Source organism: Filicampus tigris, chromosome 6 (genome assembly GCF_054856515.1).
Source record: "Filicampus tigris isolate MCC_2025a chromosome 6, RoL_Ftig_1.0, whole genome shotgun sequence".
In the NCBI taxonomy this organism is placed as follows: domain Eukaryota; kingdom Metazoa; phylum Chordata; class Actinopteri; order Syngnathiformes; family Syngnathidae; genus Filicampus; species Filicampus tigris.
This window is the reverse complement of record NC_141222.1, coordinates 16,019,342-16,043,286: the sequence shown is the minus strand read 5'-3', so window position 1 is coordinate 16,043,286 and position 23,945 is coordinate 16,019,342. Positions and strand designations below refer to the sequence as shown.

General features: G+C 42.7%; 1 protein-coding gene and 1 long non-coding RNA gene across 16 annotated transcripts in view; one reads left to right on the top strand and one right to left on the bottom strand.

The window, feature by feature from the left end:
• The first annotated feature begins 999 nt into the window (after positions 1–999).
• Positions 1,000–23,945, top strand: part of rbm47 (RNA binding motif protein 47) — a 32,100-nt gene continuing 9,154 nt past the window's right edge. For 10 of the 15 annotated variants that reach the window (XM_086034077.1, XM_086034075.1, XM_086034071.1 and 7 more), the window contains exons 1-3: positions 4,186–4,380; positions 4,937–5,105; positions 22,980–23,847. In XM_086034077.1, the coding sequence (XP_085890203.1) occupies positions 23,011–23,847 (837 nt within the window). In that variant the 5' untranslated portion in view covers positions 4,186–4,380; positions 4,937–5,105; positions 22,980–23,010. Of the gene's footprint in view, positions 1,173–4,185; positions 4,381–4,845; positions 5,106–14,884; positions 15,566–20,354; positions 20,529–22,979; positions 23,848–23,945 lie in introns of those variants that run through there. The other 5 variants (XM_086034065.1, XM_086034063.1, XM_086034064.1 and 2 more) reach the window with 5 other exon arrangements.
• On the bottom strand, positions 3,538–4,379 carry LOC147145989 (uncharacterized). Its single transcript, XR_015087227.1, has 2 exons — positions 3,908–4,379; positions 3,538–3,742 (listed from the first exon to the last, which is right to left on the bottom strand). It is a non-coding gene; the product is annotated as an uncharacterized LOC147145989 (long non-coding RNA).

Sequence of the window (23,945 nt, the reverse complement as noted above, 5' to 3'; positions counted from 1 at the left end):
TCCCATGAACTAAAACTACCTTTACCTCCTTTACTGTGACTACTGCGTTGTGTATAATCCTCTGTTATTCGAGACATGTTCTTTTAACAAAATTATATACTCTTCATACTAAATAATACATTAATGAAATGCACATGCCCACTAGTTGAAACACGGCATTCTGATTAATATTGCGTTTGTGGAATATGAGTTAAACAGCAAAATCCACCCCTTTTTAGCCATCTCAGAGGGCGGCCATTTTGTCACTTCTGTCGACTGAAAATGACATCACAACGGCTCAGGGCTCAGGTAATGACCAATCACGGCTCAGCTAAAAAAAAAAAGGTCAGCCGTGATTGGTCATTACCTGAGCCCTGAGCCGTTGTGATGTCATTTTCAATCGACTGAAGGGACAAAATGGCCGCCCCCGGAGATGGCTAAAAACGGGTGGATTAACTCTTATTCCACAAACGCAATATTAATCAGAATGCCTTGTTTCAACTAGTGGGCTTGCATTGAACATATTCTTGCAAAAAAAAAAAAAAAGAAAGAGATGTTTGGGTGGACTTCCCTCTTTGAATGGAATATGAAGCACAGTAATATCAAAATGTTGTGAAAGTACTGTATGAATGTATGACACTGACACTCTTTTATTAGTTTAATGATTACATTGTCTTGATGACAACTTGGGAGGGGCTGTTGTTTACTGGTCATGGTGTAAATTTAGTGTCATTACTCACATGCTTGTGCACACTTTTTGTATGGCCCGATAGATGTTTTGAGTAAATAAATATGTGTTAAGTAAGCATTTGTGCATTGAGCAACACATCCAACGGCCTCCTCCCAGCACAGAGTTCAGCCACTCTGTTGAAACGTTACTTCTCTGTGTGAGCACATCTGACTCAATCTCAGTTTCCTATTCACACAAGTTCCCTACTGCGTGCGCGCAATGTGTGTGTGTGTGTGTGTGTGTGTGCGCGCGCACGCTAACCTATGAATGTGTATGTGTGTTGCTGCTCCAAACAGAAATCCAGCTTCCTCTCTTTTATCTTCAGCATTGGCGGTTGCCTTAGTGCTCGGAGAGGCTCTGGCTGGCCTCATCTCCATGACGACAAGGTGTTTGCGAAGAGCTTGAGAGAAGGAAGAAGGAAGTGCGTGGTCCCGCCCCGCTTTAATTCCTGCGAGATCTTCAGGTAAGTAAGCACACACACACACACACACACACAGTTGAATGAAAGGGGAATGCTCTTGTGCAGTGAGTTGAAACTACTCTGCATGATCAAACACGCGCTATGACAAGATTAAATAGTGGGTGCGGAAGTGATGAAGAAAATACATATAAACGACAAGCATGGATGAACTCACCAATGGAGCCGGTAGTAGGATACAGTCAGAGCTGCCGCCAGCAATTTAGGCAATATTTGACCATCAGGGCCAGCAAGGCCTTCTCTGCTGGCCGAATCGCTATCAGATGGAATGGTCTACTTTTACAAACTAATTTCTAAAATTCGTTCCATGAAATTGTATTAATTTACTTCAACATCTCTTTGTTTCGTAGCATTTCTTTTGACGGCAGCGCATCCAGTATGTGTATGTGGATCTTCTATTTTTTCTGTTCTGATTTCAGCCTCTATGTGCTACCATGTCAAGCTAATCAACCCGGAGTCCTCACCATGTAACCTAAACTTTTTTTTTTTTTTGGGCAATGTGACACTCACTTTAACCAATGAGATTTGAAAATCGCCAGATTGCTGGCACCACAATAATGTCAGCATTTTTCTGTCTCCTGGTTGGTTAGTCAAAGCAAAACCTGTAACTTCGACTTGCAAAACACGTCTGCAAGGATCTGCAGGCATGAATCCATTTAATTAATAATTAGCATCTCTGTGGAGTATGTTGATTGATTTTTAGTTGATAAAAGTATAATGTACGTGACACAGTTGAGTACTGTCATTTTGTGTTTTTGTATTTTATTAATGGTTGCTATGATTGACTTGATAGTGGTGATGTAAAGAGATGTAATTAAGTCAAGTAAGTCGCTACTGAAGGGCCAGGTACCAAATACAGATACATGGTCCGCCACTTGATTTGGGGTCCCGTGGAAACAATTTTACTTATACTGCACAGGCACAAAGTCCTCAATATGGTTTACATCAAACATTTGGAACATCTGGCCGTAAAACCTCCAGGAAGTGAAAATTGATCAAAATACAGCCCCTCTTCTTTCGTATTGGCGGCTAAATGGGGGTTGGCGTGTGGCCATCATGCGCTGAAAAGTTGTCATGGACGGGCCGTCACGCGCCGAAACGTACGTCGGCGACTGGATGCGGCTGCTGACGGGCGTGACTTCAAGACCGGCCCAGAAATACACTGGCCGACATTCCCGATGGCCACCCCGCCCCTGGTTATACCGCATTTGCACAGTGCACCTTTTGTTGTTAGCTGGGATAGGCTCCAGTATAAGTACGGAAAATGGATGGCATTAAAGCGGAAGTCAACCCCCAAAAATTCTTTGCAATAATATGTTTTATGTGCCTTCACTTGTCAAAACACGGCATTCTGATTAATGTTGCATTTGTGGAATGTGAGTTCGGCAGCAAAATCCACCTGTTTTTACTCATCTCAGGGGGAGGCCATTTTGTCACATTTGTCGACTAGAAATGACATTGCAGTTTCTCATGGCTCAGATAACAACCAATCATGACTTAGCTTCAGAAAACAGGTAAGCCGTAATTGGTGGTTGCATGAGCCCTGAGCAGTTGTGATGTCATTTCCAGTCAACAGAAGTGCCAAAATGGCCGCCTCCTGAGATGGCTAAAACGGGTGGATTTTACTGCTCAAAGTGGAAGTCAACAAACATATTTTTTTCAAGAATATGTTCCCAGCAAGCCCACTAGTTGAAACACGGCATTCTGATTAATTTTGCGTTTGTGGAATTTAAGTTAAGCAGCAAAATGCACTCTTTTTTAGCCATCTCTGGGGGCGGCCACTTTGTCTTCTGCCGACTGAAAATGACATCACAACTGCTCACAACGACCAATCACGGCTGACCCGTTTTCTGAATCTGAGCCGTGATTGGTCGTTGTGAGCAGTTGTGATGTCATTTTCAGTCAACAGAAGACAAAATGGCCGCCCCCAGAAATGGCTAAAAACGAGTGGATTAACTCTTATTCCACAAACACAATATTTATCAGATTGCCTTGTTTCAACTAGTGGGCTTGCATAGAACATATTCTTGAAAAAAACATGTTTGGGTTGACTTCCACTTTAATGATACTATTTAATCAATACATCCACTCGGGTACATATTTGACGTCAAGCCCAAAAAAATCCTCTTTGCTTTCTTTTCCGTGGTTCTGTGAAGAGTCACCATTTTTCTCTACTTTTTCTCTACTTTTACCTGCCTTTGCGTTGACTTCCACTTTAACTCATATTCCACAAACACAATATTAATCAGAATGCCATGTTTCGACTAGTGGCATGCATAGAAAACTTTCTTCTTGAAAAAGAAAATTTGGGGTTGACTTCTGTAAAAAAAAAAAAAAAAAATGACCAACAATCAATCAAGATCATTTAATTGAGTCATAATCAATTAATTAAAGAATAATAACCATGTCATCTCTCATCTCAAGACTTTTTTTTGGGCCCGTTGCAGCTTTACTTGCTTGAAAATGTGCAGCAACCCTAAAGAAGGACTGAGAAACTGCCCATGTGAGAGTTTTCCCATCCCACCCCCCGACAGTCGTCGGCAGCCATCTTCTCCCTGGGATCACAACAGGGAGAGAGAAATACGAGAGTATGTGAGCTGTTATTCCTGAAAGTTGTCATTACAGCGGGAACTACGTCATGGGAGGGAACCCTGTAGTATGAAGGCATCGTGCGGTGCTGATCTCGGCGGTGTAACTATTAGTGAGTGTGTAAAACTCACCTGTAGACAAAAGCATTATGGGCATTGCGGTGGATGTGCTCCTTAGTGACGGCTTGTACTAAGGTGTGCTGCCCTTGGGTGGAATGTTGCTCTGGCGGCTACGATTCAGGTTTTGGCCGTTAAGCACGCACACAAACACACGCGCACACACCCCGCACACACTAGGACAAAGATTGGCTAGAGCCACACACACACACAAGGATAGCATTTCCCATCCGGAGCGATAGCAGAGAAGGGAGGGAGGGAGGGAGGGAGCGAGTCGTGTTGGGGGTTTGGGCCGTCCCAATTCTGGTTTGGTGAGTTTTGTGAAGGAGCTAGTGTGTACACCGTACACAGGTGCAAAGAGAAAGAAAGAGAAAGGAGGATCGAGGGGAGAAGCAGAAAACCGATGGACGGAGAGGAGTGAGAGCGGTGACGTGTGTCTATCTGACATCCACCTGAAAGCTGGAGTGACAAGTCAGCGATGGTGTGCTGTAAGGAAGGTTTTCTCCTCCCTGCGAGTGTTGGTGCTGCTGCTGCTGGTGTGTGTGTGTGTGTGTGTGTGTGTGGAAGGGTCCTCTGGTGGGTTCCTGGGGTTCATTAAGTGTGCTGGAACTTTCCCCCTCTTTTTTCCTCACCCTCCTTCTCTCTTCGGTTCCGAGGAATGCGGGGCTTATGTCAGTGAGAGTCAGGTACAAATTCACTAATTACCGCTGCCCTTACTCCCTCCATCCCTCCCACCGTCACCTTCTGTACTCCCTCTCTCCTCCATTCGGAAACCTGTGGGCTGTAATGCCCCCCTGTCAAAAAAAAAAAAAAATCTTCTGTTCTTGTCTCCTGCTGTTGCGTCTACAAGAAGTGCTGTCGTGACTGGAGCAGAGGCAAACAGAGGATCTGAGTCAGAATCCCCAAAAAACACCAAAAGAGGAACAGAAATTCTATCTTGTCCTCTTTTTCAGCGCGCGTGTGTTTGATAGCTCGCATGTTGACAGTGTCGGAGAACATTTCTGACTGTGGTCCTGGTGGCGGCGGGGGGGCCTCTCATTGAAGACAGGAGGCGGATTGGCAGCGCACGAGAGACCACGCAGAACCTGACGGACAACACCAAGGAGAAAACCACGAGGGAGTGGAGATGAGAACGTGAACCCTGGACTGTTGGTCCAAAAACCTCGGCAGAAGAACCGAAGCACGCGAGACAACGCCCTCCGTCATCCTCCAGGTTGGTGTCATGGCGAGATGTTCCGTTGAGCTTATTTAGAGTCGTGTCTGTTTCCTCACCGGGTTGATAGAGAGACACTCAGTGGGTATCTGGAAGGACATTTCTTCAGCTGGTCCAGTGTTCACACTGACCCAGCGGACGGCTCTAACCTTCACTCCAAGGTTATGGAACAGAGACTGTGTTTATTTGTGCAGAGGTGTGTGTGTGTGTGTGTGTGTGTGTGTGTGTGTGTGTGTGTGTGTGTGTGTGCGTGCGTGCGTGCGCGCGCGCGCGTGATTCGGTGTTGTCTTGTCTAGTCATCTTGTGTGTGCGTTTTCCCAAAACTGGTTACGCAGGGCGCCACTTTAGCCTTGGCCATCTTGTTGATGTACAAACGAGATTGGCTCGTTCTGTATGCGATGCCGCACACTTGAGGGTCACGGGGACATTGGATGTGGAAGGTGAAAGCAAAATATGTGACTTTCATGAAATGGCTGTCGATTTGGAGAAGTTTGTGTATCATAACGCAAGCTGCTCCATGCTGTCAGTTTTACATTGTGAAAATCATTTGTGTTCCTCATTTGATCAGACAATTTGATACACTTGCAAACACTCGCTCGTTAGTGCAGCAGCGCATGGACACGGAGTTTTTTGGGGTTGAAATATTAAATGGAGTCCTGAAAACAACATTTCTCCGCTTTAATTTCTCGTAACGCCAAGCGTTATAGTCTCTCTACTTCCTTGTATCACTCCCTTTTGTGAATTGTCTGTTATCCTTCATCCCAGCCAGCGTCATTGTGAATACTGTAAATAGTTCCAAAAGTTTAAGGTGTGTGCGCGTGTGCGTGTGTGTGCACGTCGGTTGTGCCGAAGTACTGGTCAGACCTGATGACAGATTATTTCATATGGAAACACAAACAGACTTAGTATCTCATCTCACAGGATCGCTAGTCTATTGCAAAATGGACACGGCCGTTCAAGACAGGAATTCATATCTCGTGTTTTTTCACCTTAGCGCCGTATCAGCAATTGCCTTCTAGCCATACCAAGTTTCACCACAAAAAAAAAAAAAAAAAAAGATCAGTTGGTATTAAAAGAAACTTGAGCGTGAAAGTGAGCGTATATACATTTTAAAGAGTTGTTATCATTCAACGCAGAGAAACAGCATAGCAGCTATATGTCACATGACTGTCACATGACCATCTCATGTTCACGGTGGGAAACGGAACACTAAGCCTGGTGTGTGCGTGTGTTTGAATGTGTGTGTGCATGCGTGTGTACGTGTGCGCCATAAAGCTAATCCGCTAAGAGTGCGGCAAAAGTTGCCCAGTAAAAGAAGAGCGTGACTACAAGGAAGGAACCTGTTGGTACTATTGTGCTGTTTATGAAATAGCTGTAAGAAGATCTGATGTCTGCTCACCACCACTCTCTCTTCTTGTCACAAACACACACATACCTGAAAAGCACAATGGCGGCATTCTCTCCCCTCTATTGGCCTCCCTTAGGAGCTCCTCTAATGTTCTACCGAGTATTAGACACTGGCGTGATGTGATACAAGAAATAACGTCGACTAGATAGGTCATTTTCCCCGTAGGAACATTTGGAAATGGCATTAAGCCGATCCAAATGAAACTGTTTTAAACATAAATTAACTGTGCAGGAAATGTCTCATGTCACATTTTCAAATTCTTAATTTTAAAGATGCAACAAATGAAAAATCCAATTTGATCAACTTGGTAAATGGAGTGCACTTATAATAGCGCTTTATCTACACCATACCGTGGCCAAAGTGCTTTTTAAAGCCTCACATTGTCTGATTTGAAACCATCTATTGAACCCAAGAGCACCGCGACGCATTTTGACAGCGGCTTCTAACTGTGGAAAAGTTATTGTTGTTTTATTCATTTATAATGACTTACTTTCACCACGATTACTCGCCGTACCGTGGCCAAAGTTAGAGCCCGGTTTGTTTTTTACCCCAGTTGGTGCTGTGAATAAATCCTTGTTGGTTCGGACAAGCTGCAAGGTAGCTAGCTAGCGAGGTAGCTAGCGAGCTAGCTATCTGGGGAGGCGTCTGTCTGAGGTTGAACTTGGCTAACTCCCTTTGCTTGTTAACGTGTGTGACGGAGTGAGTGAGAAGCCGGCAGGCCAACTAATGACAGAGTGGCAAATACCATTTTTTTGAGTCCAACATGCTTGAAATACAGAGGGACTAACATTTTTATTAAGGAGGAAATCAACCCAAACATATTTTTTTCAAGAATATGTTCTCTGCATGCCCACTAGTTGAAACACGCCATTCTGATTAATAATGCGTTTGTGGAATATGAGTTGAGCAGCAAAATCCAACCCTTTTCAATCCATCTCTGGGAGCGGCCATCTTGTCACTCCCGTTGACCAAAAATGACATCACAGATGCTCAGGGCTCAGATAACAGCAATCATGGTCCAGCTTCAGAAATCAGGTGAGCTGTGATTGGTCGTTACCTGAGCCCTGAGCAACTGTGATGTCATTTTCAGTCGACAGAAGTGACAGAGATGGCTAAAAACGAGTGGATTAACTCTTATTCCACAAATACAATATTTCATAACATTGCGTATGTCAATATCATCATTCATCCAGGTCATAATGAGAATCATGTTCTTTTACTTTTCTATGATGTCCTTGTAAATTCTGCTGTTATTGCACAACCTCCGGCCTGCATGCGATGCAGCATGCGCGTGTGTAAACAGGTGACATCCAACCCATTGCGAAGGCTGCATCAACAGTCCTTCTCTGCACGTGCCCCTGTCTTGCATCGTGCCACCTTTGACCCCCATGCAACCTGGGCCACCTACTGTGTGGTGACACAGCTGAACCCCCTTCTTCTCTCTGCTCTTAGCGCTACCTCTGTTATCATGCTTCATTTCACTGTGTGTTTCTTTCGTCCTCCTCCTTTTGCCCCCTTTGGATGGGGAGGGATTTTTTTCCCAATAGTTTTAGAGCAAGAGAAGACATATTAGCTTGCTCGTTTGTGCACACGCGCATGCTTGATGCACCTGATTGAACAATCTCTTTGCCGCATACCTGTTACTACACACAATGGGATAGTTGTCCGAATTGCAGGTGTGGGAATGTGTGATGGTCAAGATACTACTCATACAGTACATACTGGTAATGTTCATCCTGGTACAAACGTGTGCTAACTTCATTAAAAGCGCTCCAAATCCATTAGGTTGCCAAGTTTGTACTTGTCAGCAGAGTGTGACTTCTGAGCAAATGTTTGCCCATACAACACCAGGAACACATATCAGACGACCAATTTAGTAAACCCGTTTATCACTGAAATCCTTCATGGGTCTAACAATCGTGATATCTATCTATTTCTATTGAATTGTTTGCCCGAGAGCATTTATAGAGGACTACTGAGACCAAAGGGAAACAGTGCAGTGGACTTTTCCGTATTGGGTTTCACTAAAGACTCGAATCGCTACGTTATGTTACCGTTCATGATTGTTATCCTCAGTCATCCTGGCTGCTAGGCGACAGAGGTGTGCTTTGTGACGCAAAGGTTGGGTGGTGGAAAGAGTCTCTGGAAGAAGTTGTCTGTCGACTTGATCGTCTTGTTTAACAGCTCAGTTTGGTCTGAGAAAACACAAGTTATTTTATGCCTTAAAGCAATAGTCTTACTCCTTAATGCAACAATAGGTAATAATTAAAGTATGCATTAAAATCGTTTTGGCCGTGGGTTGTAATTTAGTGTTGGACCCGCCAGGACACCTCTCAAACACATAATAAAACAATAACAAAATGACAGCAAATTAAAAAAATAATAATAATAAACTTAAAATTTACACAGTAAACAGAGTTAAATGTGGGAGTAGAATATTCAGCGCAAAATTTATTCTGAGGAAGAGTAAAATATTCAATGCAAAATTCTCAGAGTAAATTTTATTACAATAGGTAATAATGGCGGAGAGTAAAATATTCAGCGTAACATTTACTCTGAGAATTTTACACTGAATATTTAACTCTTTCTCAGAATAAACTATTCTACTCTCACATCTTACTCTGTTTACTGGGAACCAATATAGTCTTTTTAGAGTAAAATGTACTCTACAAAATTTACTGTGTACCATTGCCCAAACTGAGTTTCTTTGGAAAACCACACAAACATAAACCATCACCCACATTCTTGCTCCTGCTTTCTGAACAGTTTCAGTCCAGCCTTCACAAGCTGGAGAACAGGTGGAGCTGTTTTTCATCTTTTTGTTTCTTGTCATAAAATCCCTGTTTCGTGACACCGCTCAGCAGCTTAGTCATTGTGTGTTTAGGAATCTGTATTTGGACGGTGTTAATACCGCAATCCAACCGGCTTATTTTTATCCTTCTCGCTTTGCCAGAGTGTGTTTGTGGGTGCGACTTTGTGTGAAAAGAACAAATCGTCTCTCAAATAAATAAAATATTTAAAGTTGAAGATTGGTTGCCACCTTACATCACATCACAGAGCTTACTTTCACAGGGGATTAAAAAAAAGTGGCATTCTACTGACGGGGAACACTTAATGATCTTAACCTGGAACATTTTATGGGCCAAATACAAATTTACTAAATTAGATGAAGCCAAAAGCAAGGTCATAAGGTCACTACATTGAATAGAATTGAAATAATATATCATTAAACTAAAATATTGTAATCGTACTTGAAGCACCATACAGTACAAGTACTTCAATATACATATGTAGGGTTAATTATAAACGTCCCAATACCCCAAGTGCTCTGTAGAACACAACCAATCACGGCTCAGCTTCTGAAAACAGTGAGCCGTGATTGGTTGTTACCTGAGCCCTGAGCAACTGTGATGTCATTTTCAGTCGGCAGCAATTGACAAAATGACCGCCCCCTGAGATGGCTAAACACGGGTAGATTTTGCTTCTTAACTCATATTCCACAAATGCAATTTTAATCAAAATGCTGTGTTTAGATGAGTAAAGGGTGCATAGAACATATTGTTATTATTATTATTATTATTATTATTATTTATTAATTTATTTATTTCTTAAAGAATATGTTCTATGCAGGCACACTAGTTGAAACATGGCATTCAGATTAATATTGTTTTTGTAGAATATGAGTTTAGCAGCAAAATCCACCCGTTTTTAGCCATCTCCGGGGGCGGCCATTTTGTCACTTCTCTCGACTGAAAATGACATCACACACCCTCAGGGCTCAGCTAACAACCTATCATAGCCCAGCTTCAGAAAACAGGTCAGCTGTGATTGGTCGTTATAATAGCCCTGAGCAGTTGTGATATCATTTTCACAACAGAAGTGACAAACTGGCCGCCCCCAAAGATGGCTAAAAATGGGTGGATTTAGCTGCTTAACTCATATTTTATAGTAATCATATTACCTTGTTTCAACTAGTGGGCCTGCTGCATTGACCATATTCTTGAAAAAAAAAAAGTTGGAGTTGACTTCCGCTTTAAACCTTAAAATATCCCTCTGCCATACTGTAATAACTTTGAGACTTGTTTAAAAACAATAAAGTGGAGGATTACTGTTTCCGTAATAATATGATGAGGTGATTATACATTTGTGTAATTTTCACCGTGAATAGGGCTCTGTGTGAAATCATATGGCTCATGATCAAAAGAAGTTGACGTCCTTACTATGGAGGGTTTAAAAGACTTCATTAAAGTTGTCTCGAGTGTATAAAATGTCCCATCTTATTTTACACATGCGCTGCTCGCTTGAATGTTTGTCCCAGCGTTACACAATTTGTCCTCCAGTGCAGTTTAGAGTGTGTTGTGCAAATAGTGACGCCACTGTTTCGTGTCGAAACTGTTAGAATATGTGGTACAACCGCCATGTCGCGTCAGCTCAGCTTTTCATTGTCTCAAAGCTCGCAGACTCTCACATGACTGTCCTCCGTATTGACGCCGCAGCGGTTAACTGGTCGGTGGTCAGACGAGTCATATGCGTTTATTTGAGTTTATGCTTTGTCTGAGTCATTTCGCTAGCTCCCCCAACTTGTTATTTTTTTCTCTCTCCTTCCTTGTCCTTGACCTTGCATTGATTGTGCTATTGGTTAGCTGCAAACCACATGACTGGAGTGTCAGCTGACAAAGGAGTAGGCAAAAGAGGACTCGACTCACATCAGGACGAAAAAAAAAAAAGTTAGATCCTGTGTGTGTAGGCTGATCAGAGAGAGAGAGAGAGAAAGAGAGAAAGAGAGAGAGTGTGGGGCAGAAAGGCACTATGATTGTGCTGAGTCCTTTTTGTTAATGATAAGCGGGACATTGCGATTGGCTGACTCTCGTTTCAGGATGTGAGGTGAAACCTTTGAATGAGGAAGTGTTACAACTGAACACACGTTTCCCTTTTGGGAAATGTTGTTTTACTGACAATGGCTTTTGGGCATCAGCAGATTTTTTTTTTTTTTTTAATCTCTGTGTAAACGTGTATGTATATGGAGCTGCTTGAGCGTAATGAGAATCTTGCAAAATCACATTGCCGTTTAAATGCAACAAAATGCTCAAAAGCCAATACACGTGAAGTACACATGAACATGGAAAAGACTATTTGGAGTTCTTCTTTTCACACACACACACCACTGGATTTCGCCTGCTGTGTGGGTCCACAGCAGACCTGTATGGCCAGTTCCCCCATGTATGATAACCATCACCTCCATACCTGTGTCTCATCCACCTGTTTGCATATGAACTTCTTACATTTGCTGCTCAGGAGGAATTTGCCACTTCTCTTGCTCTCCTAAAAAAAAATAATGTTTTTTTTAAAGTGTGTGGTGTTACTCTACACATGAGCTTGTCTTCTGATGTGTATTCCTGCTATTTAGCATGTCTGAATTGGGCTCTCGTCCGCCTCTTAAATGGCTTTATGGCTTTGCTTGGCCTTCACTCCCGATTCCACCATGTTGACGGGACCACAGATTTTGTCCGTTTGCAAACTTTGCTCTGTCTATCTGTGTGTGCGTGCGTGCGTGTGTGTGTGTTTGTGTGCCAACCAAAAATGGAGAATCAGTCATGGCTTGTCCTTCATTAACAGAGCCATTGGTTAATGTATCACTTGTACAATGACAATTGCACCGCACGTGATAACAGTGTTGGGCTTGTTGTGCACTACAGATTTTTTTTTTAAGTTTGCGTTTAAGCTTCCACACATCCCTTGTGTGTGTCTGACAAAAATGTCCGGAATGCCTTGTGTTTAGTCTATATCGCAGACTGTTTTGTTTCATTGCGTGTATAAGTGTGGCAAAGTCTAGTTAGCGCTGAAAGTGAATCGTCAAAATCACTTTGGCTATCTAGCCCGTTTATGTGTGATCATTGTGGTCTAGCAATGATCCACATCTGAAAAGTGGATTTAAGGACAAGCCTGGTGGTGCATTGACAGATTTTAACTTGAGAAAGAAAATAATTGACGGTATTGCTCATAACTTATAGTGGACACTAGTTTGAAATGGTCAAAACTGGGATTTGAAAAAATGCTTGTTGACAAGCTCCAGAGCTTTTGAGAGCATGTCCTTTGGACTGGAGCTTTTTGTTTGTATGTGTCGAAATAAAGAACACAAAGAAAACAACACTGTACCCACTACAAAGAAAAATGTTGCTCATGTTCTATATCGGGCTATTTTGTGTCGTGAATCTGTGCAGGGTGCAGCGAAATCTCGAGATTCTGAAGGCATTCTAGAGAGAAATGTCAGAAAGCTCGTCCTTAGCCACTAGTCGTAGGTCCTCGTACAGAATGAAGGGCCAATGCACACTGATCTGAATTCTGTTCAACATCTGTGGAAGAAGCCAAAACATGCAAGTCTGTAGAAGGCACTCTCGTAACATGAGGCATCTGGAGCTGGGAAATACTGTTGCTGTCTGAATGAGAGTTACAGAAATGATTTCCTCGGATGTATGCAACATGATCTTAAGGGTACCATCACTTTTGTCACTTTTTTAATTTATTTATTTATTTATTTATTTATTTATTTTGAATGATTCTGTTAGAACGCAAAAAAACAATCACTGATGATTTTTGTGTGTGTGAATTATCAGTAATTGTTGAACGTAACTTTTGTCAATTTCTAGTTATTTCAGTGGCCATTGTGGGTTTTTCTGTCTTTAGCATGAGGACAGCAATTACATTAGTCAACAGCTCATTTTAATCTGAAATGGTAAGCGTATTTTTTTTTTGCATGCTAATTAAAAAAAATGGCTTTACATTTTTTCTAGCACATCATGGTTTAGAGAGATATTTTTATTTTTTGTTTATCTTACCATGTGTTGTAATTTATAACTATGAAGCTTCAGAAAAAAAATTCCAACTGTTGCTGAACCTAACCCTTAATTCATAAATATTCCTAAATATTACCGGAGCTGGGTATCATTCCTACAGTATGTGACGTACCAGTCTGTCTATCCGCCTATGACGGATGCCCATTTTGTAGGCTTCTATTTTTGCGGTGAGGCTTCAATGGCCAAGGCGCAGTTTCCGTTTCCCGTTGGCCGCAGCCGAGGCTTCGGGGTCCTAAAAGGAGTCGAATTTAGTCCGGCAGGGGTTGAGGCTTCCATGTCATGGTGAGTCTTTCATTTCAAATATCGCTGGGGTGGGGCGGTGCGAGTGGAAGTTGGTTGAAGTTTGTAGACGGAAACGCAAACGGAAGCCCATTTAAAATGATAGGTGGGCCAGCCTATAGGCGATTACTATTTGGTCCAGCTGGACAAAATGGCGGATAGACGGAGAGTGGAAGGGTAGCCCGGCTGTAGGCGGAAGGCGATATACGGACTGGAAAATTTTAGTAAAATGCCCAGCTCTGATTATTACATATTATATTATTGTTACATTACACTCTAAAAATACTTGGTTTAAAAAGAATACAATTTTGGGTCAAAAATGGACCAATCCACAAATGTCCTTTTTGCGTTGTTATGTACAAAAAAAAAGGTGGGTATTGTTGTACAAAACTACCAAAATTTGGGGTTGTTTTCTGCAACAACAACCCAGATCGGATCCATTTTTGACCCCAAATTGTGTTATTTTGAACCCAACTGTTTTTTTTTTAGAATGTGTTATTATTAAAACATGATACGCAAGAGAAAACATGAGGGCGGATTCGGAATCAGAGCAAACAAATAATCGAGTAAAGTTTCATACATTTTTGTTGACCTGTGATATTTAGCCTACATATTTAATCATTTTACATGATACTATTGACCTTGTGAAAGGTTTGTCTTTACTATCTATTTAAAAATGTTTACCATTTGGTTCAGATTTTGTCCAATGTATGATTGCTTTCCAATGAAAATGTCTTGTTACCTGAAAAATGATAAACAAGGTTACCATTCATGGGTTCGCTGGCTGAAGGGAAAACTTTTAAATGTAATGAACGCATTGAATGAATTCAGCGTATAAAAAAATGAAAACATGTAAGATTACCTGGAGATAGCACAATGGCCACTGTAATCTCATCACATGTCTTTTGTCCTGCAAAATTTCCAGAAGCAAAACCTTTATTCAGTTCTAACTACGGAGCATCCGAGTGCTACCACTGTTATTTCAAACCTGTTTATGATGGGGATGTCAACCCCCCAAAATTCTTTGCAATAATATGTTCCATGCGCCGTCACTTTCTGTCGACTGAAAATGACATCACGGTTGCTCAGTGCTCAGGTAAGGACCAATCACGGCTCACCTGTTTGTGTTGTTATTTATTCCATATCAACATTTTGGTTCAGATTTTACCATGCATCATGGAAGTCGACATACTTGATTTACTTTTGCAAACGATGTAGGGGGGGGGGGGGGGGGGTGTCAGAACTAGCCCCCGGGCCTTGCGTTTGACACCTGTGCTCCAGCGGTTGGCCCAATCCCAGTACTGGCCTTGGCAATGCGCGTTATCTTGCGTTTGGTTTTGTCCATGTGAGAAGAAATAATCATGAAAACCATAGAATTGTATTTGAAATATTTCCAAATCACAAGGAACGCCCCTTTATCTTTTTTACTTGATCATTTTCGGGAAAGCTTTCCTGAAGAGGTCACGTGTGCCAGATAGCGCTGTAAACACATTTCCACGCTGTCTGACAAGCTTTACCCTGATTGCTTCCACTCATCATTTCTTGTCACACCCTTTGCCCTTTTCTGCCTTGCCCTCCCCTTTGTCTTATTCCTTATCAGCTGAGATAGAGGTTAAAGAGAATAAATAGGTGGTGCGTGTGTGTATGTGTGTGTGTGTGTGTGTTTCTGTGTGTGTGTGTGGGGGTTACCTGCGGTGAACGGCCCCACCTCTCTTTTCTGTCCATTGAGAATGAGTAAACACAAAAGCACCTTTACTTACCTCCACACTCGCAGTTGCCAGAAGCAAGCAGGCAGGGAGCTGCTCTGCTTCGCTGCATCTTTCTCTCTATCGTCGCCAAAATCAGGAAGAAGAACTCCAAACGCAGAAGTTGTATCCCCGACCACCTGTTTGTTGACTGCCCCTCGGTGTGGCCCACAGGTACAGCGGTGACTTTCACCTTCTAGTCTTCCGTCTTTCTCAGCAGCAAAATTCGAACGTCCGGGAGCACTTTTTTGCAACTGCCTGAAACATAGTGACAAGCGTATCATTTCTACTAGCCATGAATGGTTTAAAGGCACATTTATGAACTTTTGACTGCTTTTTAATTTGGACGTGTATTTAGTTCCTGAATGTAGAATGTTTTGCTGTATCGAGAGGAGTGTTGATCGTTGGACTTCCTCATTTCGCCAGTCAGTCGGTGCAAAATGATTGTTAACGTGGAGCAATGATGAATTGGACTGGAGATCATTACGTCCTACAATGAAACCAGTGGAACCAGTGGAGTGGCATGAGCAGACTGTGTAATGTGTGTGCGTGTGGGTGTGCGAGTGTGTGTTCAGGGTATATAATTTATCATCTTTGGACTTTTACCCCACTAAAGGCCTGTTTGTTGTGTCCACACGCGTGTGTGTGTGTGTGTTGTGAAACAGCGTGATCTAAATCTAATGCAAACTCAAACATGCCACCAAAACACGTTTGATGTGATGTTCATTGTGAGAAAGGCTATAAACATTGTGTTGATTGGAATTGGCGGTTTCCACACGCAGATACTGACACCCACATTTCAAGATGTGTTTGTCGAATGGGCGGGCCAATGTTTGATGATGGAGGGCGAGGAGTCATGTTGGAGGACAATGAAAAAATTGCCAAAATGAAGTTGTTCATATTTCCTTGTTGAAGTCATCCAACAAAGTTGCAAAGTGTTGAATTCAAGTGTTTCGCCCCAGCGAGCATTTGGGGAGTGAGCGATGATGTCGCCGTCAGCTGTAATAATTGCTTTAAAGTTGTTGTCCCTGCCTTGGTTAGGCCAGCTGATTAAGTAGAGGAATGTGTTTGGCCAAGAAGGCAAATCTCCTTTTGGCTCAAGCCAAAGCAAAATCAGCTCTTATTATTAGTGATGTGTGTTTGTAGAGGACCCAAAAAGCGCAGGTCATAACTTTATTCTGCAATCTCTTATTAAGGTTTGAATCGGGGGTTCAAGTGATGGCTCAATCGGACAATCCGAATGCTCTGTTTTGAGTTTAAAGTGTACAGTTTCATTGCAGTGTTTTTGAAACGCTCCTAAAGGCAGGGGGGCTCTTAGGGTAAATGAGCCGGAATCATCCCTCCGCGGTGAAGTGGGGAACGGGCTGCGGGCAGTCGCACACACACTCCATCTGACCTGAAATTCTTCAGGTCACCTTCACTTTTGAAGGGCTCTCGAGCTCCGAGGGAGGCCTGACGAGATCATGGGGGGAGGGGGGGGGGGGATACAGTCAGTTCCCTCTCTGCTCTGTTCGTTGGTCTTCCTGCATACATCACGCCCCGCACCCGATGGTCACACGTCATCATAGTTTTGTACGTTAGCGCGCCGTCAACCCCGCCCCACTATTTGAGCTCGAGTGAGCCACAGGAATGATGGTGCCAGCTACGACACTTCATTAGGTACACTTGCGCAATCCGATAAGATTCAATACGAGAGCGGTGTTAAATAGCAACCTAGCAGTCAATACAGTATGTGATGCAGTGGAGTTCTCAACTCTTGCGGGCGACAATCAGAATCAGCATCAAAATGAACAGTTGTTACCTTTTATTATCAAAATGTTACACTACTTGTACAGGAAGTCTTTACAATGTGCTGATCTTCTAATGTTATAGCCTATGTAAAGCATGGGAATGTAAGACTCTCAGTCCGATTGTTGATTTAACCACTCAATTTTAAATGCTGATGTAATGTGGAAACATGCTAGACGTTAGTATGAATTATCAGCTGAAATTATTCGTCCATTCATGTTCGAGAGTGCTTATCCTTATGGCTGATGGGTGAGCTAGCGCCAATCCCAGCCGACTAACGGACACACAGTCCGTACACCCTGGATTGGTTACTAGCCAATCGCAGGCTGTCTGCAGACAAACAACCGTTCAAACTCACAGTTACCTCAATGGACACTTTAGAGCAAATGTGTCAAACATACGGCTCATGGGCCACAACTGGCCCGCTAGGAGCTTCAATCCAGCCCACAGAATGACTTTGAAACATAAAAAATACATTTAGGGTGGGCAAAAATATTGATAACTATTATGCTCCTGTTGAAAATATACTGAATATACTTTATTTAGTTAAAAAAGTGTTGTACTATATTTTCAAGTTCCAAATACCCATGACTTAAAGTTTTGGGCTTTAAATTCAATCACATTTTTCTCAGACGTTTAAAATAGAGGTCCATAAAATGATATCCCTAATATACGTCTATAGCTTTGCACTAAAACCAAGGGAAAAGTATGCTGTGTTTTACTTGGCTGGTCCCCTTGACATCAAATTATTCTTTGAGTGAGTGGGCCCTGAAATACAGCCACATCCCTGATATAGTTTTCACTGAACCTAACATGCATATTTAGGTGGGAGAAAACCCACACGAGCACACAGAGAACAAACTCCACAAAGATAAGCTGGAGTCGAGATTCAAATGTCAATCCTCAGAGCTGTGACACAGATGTTTAACTAGTCCACCGTGCTGCCCACCGCAATTCATCAATTTATTATTTTGTTATATTTACTACATGTCTGTAAAATGCCCAGTCCCCGAGATACACACTCCATCTTTCACCCAAACATACGCACAGCAACATAAGCATACGAAAGTCTTGTCGGATTGTCACATGACCAAATGATCAGTGTGACTGTGTGAACTTCCGCTGTGAGGACATCATGTGTCCCGATGAATGGTTAGCCCCAGTTGTCACTTCTCCTTCATCGAGCTCATTGTTTCACTTGTTCACTCGTTCACTTGGATAACGAGACGCAAAATATCGAATCTCTTTGGGTGTTTAGGGGACTTCATCATCACTTTGTACGAATACATCGAAATCTGTAGGAGATGTGCTGGAAATCACAACAGGAAATTGTCTTTTTGGAATGTGTTGAAGCTGTTTCTCGGTGTCTGCATCTGACTGGGAGGAAGTGCTTCCTGGAAAGTCCAGTGTGAGCCTCAACGCAGCACTCCCGCAGGTCACATCGCTCTCTGCGACCCTTTGCGCACGTGACATGCTACTTATTTACTTTCATGGATGACTTGCAGAACCAAACTGGCTCACAGGCCAAGATACTGATTACCAGCACTGTTTTATTGCTGACTTTATTCCTGCCTTTTTGTCTGCTTGGCAGATTTCAGTGTGTGTGTGTGTGTGTGTGTGCGTGTGCGTGTGCGTGTATGCGGCCCTGGCCTCAACAGAGAACAAAGTCATACAGTGACAACTTTAACTCAGTTCAACCTGTTGTTCCATTAGCGTTTTTAGGTGTCTTTCTCATAAAGAGATGCGCTCAAAATATATCATATTTGCAATACCATTCTGCCTAAGCTGGTACCAGATTTTGGGGATTTAACTAAGATACTTTGCTAAACCATTAAAAATAAATAAATAAATAAAATAAATAAAAAAGAAAATATTTTTTAATTAAAAAAAAAAACATATATATATATATATATATATATATATATATATATATGAATATATGACATCTTACAAACATTAACATAACAGTCATTGAATGTCTATAAAATTCACATTGAACTATGCTTAAACCGTAACAACTTTAAAAACAAATATTGCTATCTTTTTAAAACCTCATTTCAACAAACTCGGATCAACTTGTGTTTGATGTTTAAATGCACTAAATTTAAACTTTTCAACGATTGGTAACATAATATTCAATCAGAAAAAGAGAACAACTGTGATGTATTGTGCTTCTCTTGCAGTTGATCGATTGAGAAATCATCAAATTGGCCGAGCTCTACTTTCAACTCTCGTCCTATTGTTATACAAGGGAATAATGGCGCATAATTTAAAGAGTCGTAAAAGATTTTCAGGTCAGGTCTCCCTGTGGGGCCACACAGTTAACCATTGATTGTTCTGAAATTCAGCCCACCCCCCCCCCCTCACCTCAGAACACCTGATGCATGTCTTAACTGGCTGGCCTGTGCTAATACAAGTGTTTGATTTTTTTTTTTAATATCAATTCATCTTTGCTCACATGCCCCTCTCAAAAAGAGATTTTAAAAAAGTGGGCAGTGGGCACAACGAAGAGGAGGGGATATTTTTATTTTTAAAGATTTAAAGCCATGCTAAAGAATTTTTTCATCTTTTCTCTTTGTTCTTGGTGCTGTTTAGACTTTCTTATCAGTTGTTTTCCCGGTCGTTAAGGAGTGGAGCCAGTTTCAATAGCAGCTGATACTCAAGCAAACTGTTGGCCACACACTGAGACTTTAATCTCACCCACTTGATTTCACCGCATCTGCTCTCGTTTGTCCTTCACTCCCTCTTTTCCTGCTCTTGAGGGCACTTTTTGTAGACAGAAACTACAAGAGCTAGTCAAGCCCTCTCATATGGGACTTTGCACCCTTCTTCCTCTCTCCTTCTGCTCTCTTAGCTGCCCAGGAAGGTGTGTGTTGTTTGCTTAAGTTAAGCCACTGACAGAAAAAAAAAAGAAAAAGAAAACCTACATGCTCAGAGATGCTCACATCTTGTGCAGACAGGACAGAAATCATCCTGCAAAATCCCCCCAAACACCCAGAGGATGTTTCTAAAAGCTTCCATAAGCTTCCTGTTATTTTCCACCTTTCCTTTTCTGCATCTCTAAGCAGAAAAGACAACTTCATTTCCCATCAGCCATCTCTCCTTCCCTTTTTCTCTCCCTCTCTCTCTCTCTCTCTCTCTCTCTCTCTCTCACACACACACACACACATCATACACAGATTTGTACCTGTTCAAGCTCCACCCTGATCAGCGCTCATGCTTGCAGTGTTTGTGTAGAGGAGGCCGGCCCGTGTGCGTTCAGTGCCCCGCTGAACCTGTCTCTCATGGAGGTGGACCGGCACTCCTGAGAGCAGACGGCCCAGCGGTGGAGTGCTGTCAAGCAACTTTGGTAGCTATCCCCAAGCTTTTTCAGCATGATCCGCTTCGCTTGCCTCTCCTCTCTTTGCATCCATCTCCTTCTTTGTTCGGACTTGACCTTGCCTCTCTCTTGCTTCAGTCACAATGACATTCGCTCAACCCAGGAAGGGTAATTTGAACTCTTTTGACCTGAGGCTGTGTGAAAATGCATCTGTGCATGTTAAAGTAGTAGTACAGTGTTTGGTTTGTGGTCCCTTCAAGCGTAGCGTGGCGACTTATTATTAGCGGTGTCAATTTAGGATAGAAACTGAGAGATGCACTTTTCTTCCACAGACGCTTTAGATTTCTTCAATTTGACTACCACAAATTTTGCTGTAGACACCTCAGCTGAAGGTTTACCTGCACAATATGTACAGATCCAGTACATCATGTTTAGCCTGCCTTATTATTATTATTATTACTATTATTAAACTTTGCCCCTCAAATGGAGCTTAAATAGGCTATCTTATATAATTTGAAACATCTCAGTGTGATGCATTGCACCTCTGCACCACTGTGAACGACAATAATACAATAAATATAATGAATAGCGCTGAATTTACTGTAGTGATTTACTTGCAAAATACAAAGGACAAAATATTGCTTTGTTCAATGGATACCTAGGCAACATTTGTAAAGGCAGAATTACTGATATAGCTGTTCAATTGGAATGCAGCCTTAATATATTGTAGCTCAGAGAGAGTCATTATAGGCCTACAGTATCTTCTTATTCTTTATTCTTCCTACTGTGTGGAATTATGAGCCCATTTTACAGCGTCCAACTTTATGGCTTAGCCCAGAAGGATGCTTGTAAAAGCCTTTTCTGCGCTCGTAAAACAACGTGGTCCTCTGTAAGACATTGTTAATACACAAGGAATCAGGTGCTTCTATCAATTATAAACACGTGGCTGATCTCTCAAAGCCTTTACAGCGACTCATAACCTGGCAGATTAGCCACTCAAGCCTTCGCAGCTTTAACTTCTCCTCTGGTTCATTCACAACCTTTAGCCGGGGGAGCTGCTGAATGACCCCTCAGTTGACGTGATCCTGTTGTCGCAAAGTCAGTGTAGATGAGATAGGAGATAGCGTGCGTTCTTTACTGTTGTTGTTGTTGTCTCGCTCCGAAAATGAGATTTTGGTGCTGAGAGTAAAGCTCACTTTTGAGCAAAAGCTCCAATTTGTGGTGGTGGGTTAATCATCTACCTGTTGCTGCTCTTACCCAACACACACGCACACGCAAACACACAGTGAGTCGTGATTGGATTAGACTAATGTCAACGGTCCACAGTCTGAGAGGTGGTCCTTCCTTGCGTTTTAATAATCCTTTTGACTATTGTTTTGGGCTTATGAAGCTCACTTATATACTTAATCATCAAGAATAGCAAGAATAGCAAGTGGAACAGGTCCATGAAATGCTCTAATATATCATCTTGACCTCGTCACGCTCAGCTAATGACTGAAGATAGCAAATAAGCGACATGCGGTTTCATCACTCTTGGCTCCTGCACTTTTGCATGAATAAAGAATCTGATATGTTCATCATTTACAATCCAGGGTATTTGTAGCATGAGCAGGTGTGTGTGCGTGTGTATGTGTGCGTGTTGGGTGGGGGTGATGAGATATTGGTTCAGGTCAAATGAACGCTCGCGTTACCATGGTTGCTTGGCTTTGTAGAGTTTTTTTTTTTTTTTTTTTTTTCAACCTTTGTGGACTGCCTCACGCTCACCATCAAATGTCCAAACAATCGAAAGAAGCAAAACACCCACACACCCACGCATAGTCCGAGATGATTGGTTGCCTCACATTGTGGTGATTAGGGATTTAATGCTGTGGGTTTTTGCTTTCTGAATGCTGCCAGTGTTGAGGAATAAGAGGTTTAACGCTTAGGAAGCTGATTGTTCTCTGTTCTTTTTATGGAGGTACGGTATTAATAAAGAGAATGCACATGCACGTGCACACGCAAACACACAGTGTGCAGTGTTACATTCATATTGAGCATGGGGTTGAATATCCGACACCCTCATGCAGCTACAGTCTGCTAAACAGTTAAATGTGCATAGAGGTAGAGTGCATGTACCTACCAGTGGCGCCTCCGCCCCTCAGTCGTAGTGAACATGTGACCGAGCCGACCTCGGTGAACCTTGAACGAAAGTTTAAGGGTTTATGACTTATGACAATCTCCCTTATGGGGGTCAGAGATCAGAAAAGAGTCTTAGGAAGCGAACAAAACAGGGTTGTAAAACTACTGATAGCATGAGGCAGCTTGCGCGTTTATTGCTGATTGTCATGTTAAGCCTACCAAACGACCTCACGTATCGGTTTCTAATCGTTTTTGACATATTGAGTTTTATTCAGGAATTACATACAAGATATGATCGAATGTCGTTCAAGTATTTTACAATAACCAAAGAATGATTTCTCCCAATCTCTTTGCCTTCCTTAGGCCACAGATCTAATTGGATGTTTTTATCAGAATGACAGCCGAAGATCCTGCTTCCTCTTCAACCATGAGCAACAATACTGCCCCCTCCAAGCTTTGCAAATCCACCGGCGCCTCCCACCACGCTCTCCTTGGACAGATCAACATTCCGGAGGGTGTTGCAGGCACTCCCAATGAGGCTGCGCTGGTGGCCTTGATGGAGCGCACTGGCTACGGTATGGTCCAGGAAAATGGCCAACGTAAATACGGGCCCCCTCCCGGTTGGAACGGCCCGTCTCCACCGAGGGGATGTGAGATCTTTGTGGGCAAGATCCCAAGAGATGTTTATGAGGATGAGCTTGTCCCCGTGTTCGAGTCTGTGGGCCGCATCTACGAGATGCGCCTGATGATGGACTTTGATGGGAAGAATCGGGGCTACGCTTTTGTGATGTACACTGAGAAACACGAGGCCAAGCGGGCCGTGCGGGAGCTCAACAACTACGAGGTGCGGCCCGGACGGCTCCTCGGGGTCTGCTCCTCCGTAGACAACTGCCGTCTTTTCATTGGTGGTATCCCCAAGACCAAAAAGCGTGAGGAGATTCTGGAGGAGGTCTCCAAGGTGACCGAGGGCGTGCTAGATGTGATTGTTTACGCCAGCGCTGCAGACAAGATGAAGAACCGTGGCTTTGCCTTTGTAGAATACGAGTCGCACCGTGCGGCTGCCATGGCCCGCAGGAAACTGATGCCTGGACGCATTCAGCTGTGGGGTCACCAGATTGCAGTGGACTGGGCAGAGCCAGAAATTGATGTGGATGAAGATGTCATGGAGACTGTGAAAATACTCTACGTCAGGAATCTTATGATGGAGACCAGCGAGGATACAATTAAACAGGTAGGTTGCCCTGACAATAGTAATGGGACACTTTAGTTGAGCTAATCACCAGAGGTGGGTAATCCAGATCCAGACAGGAAAAACACTGCCACAGTTCG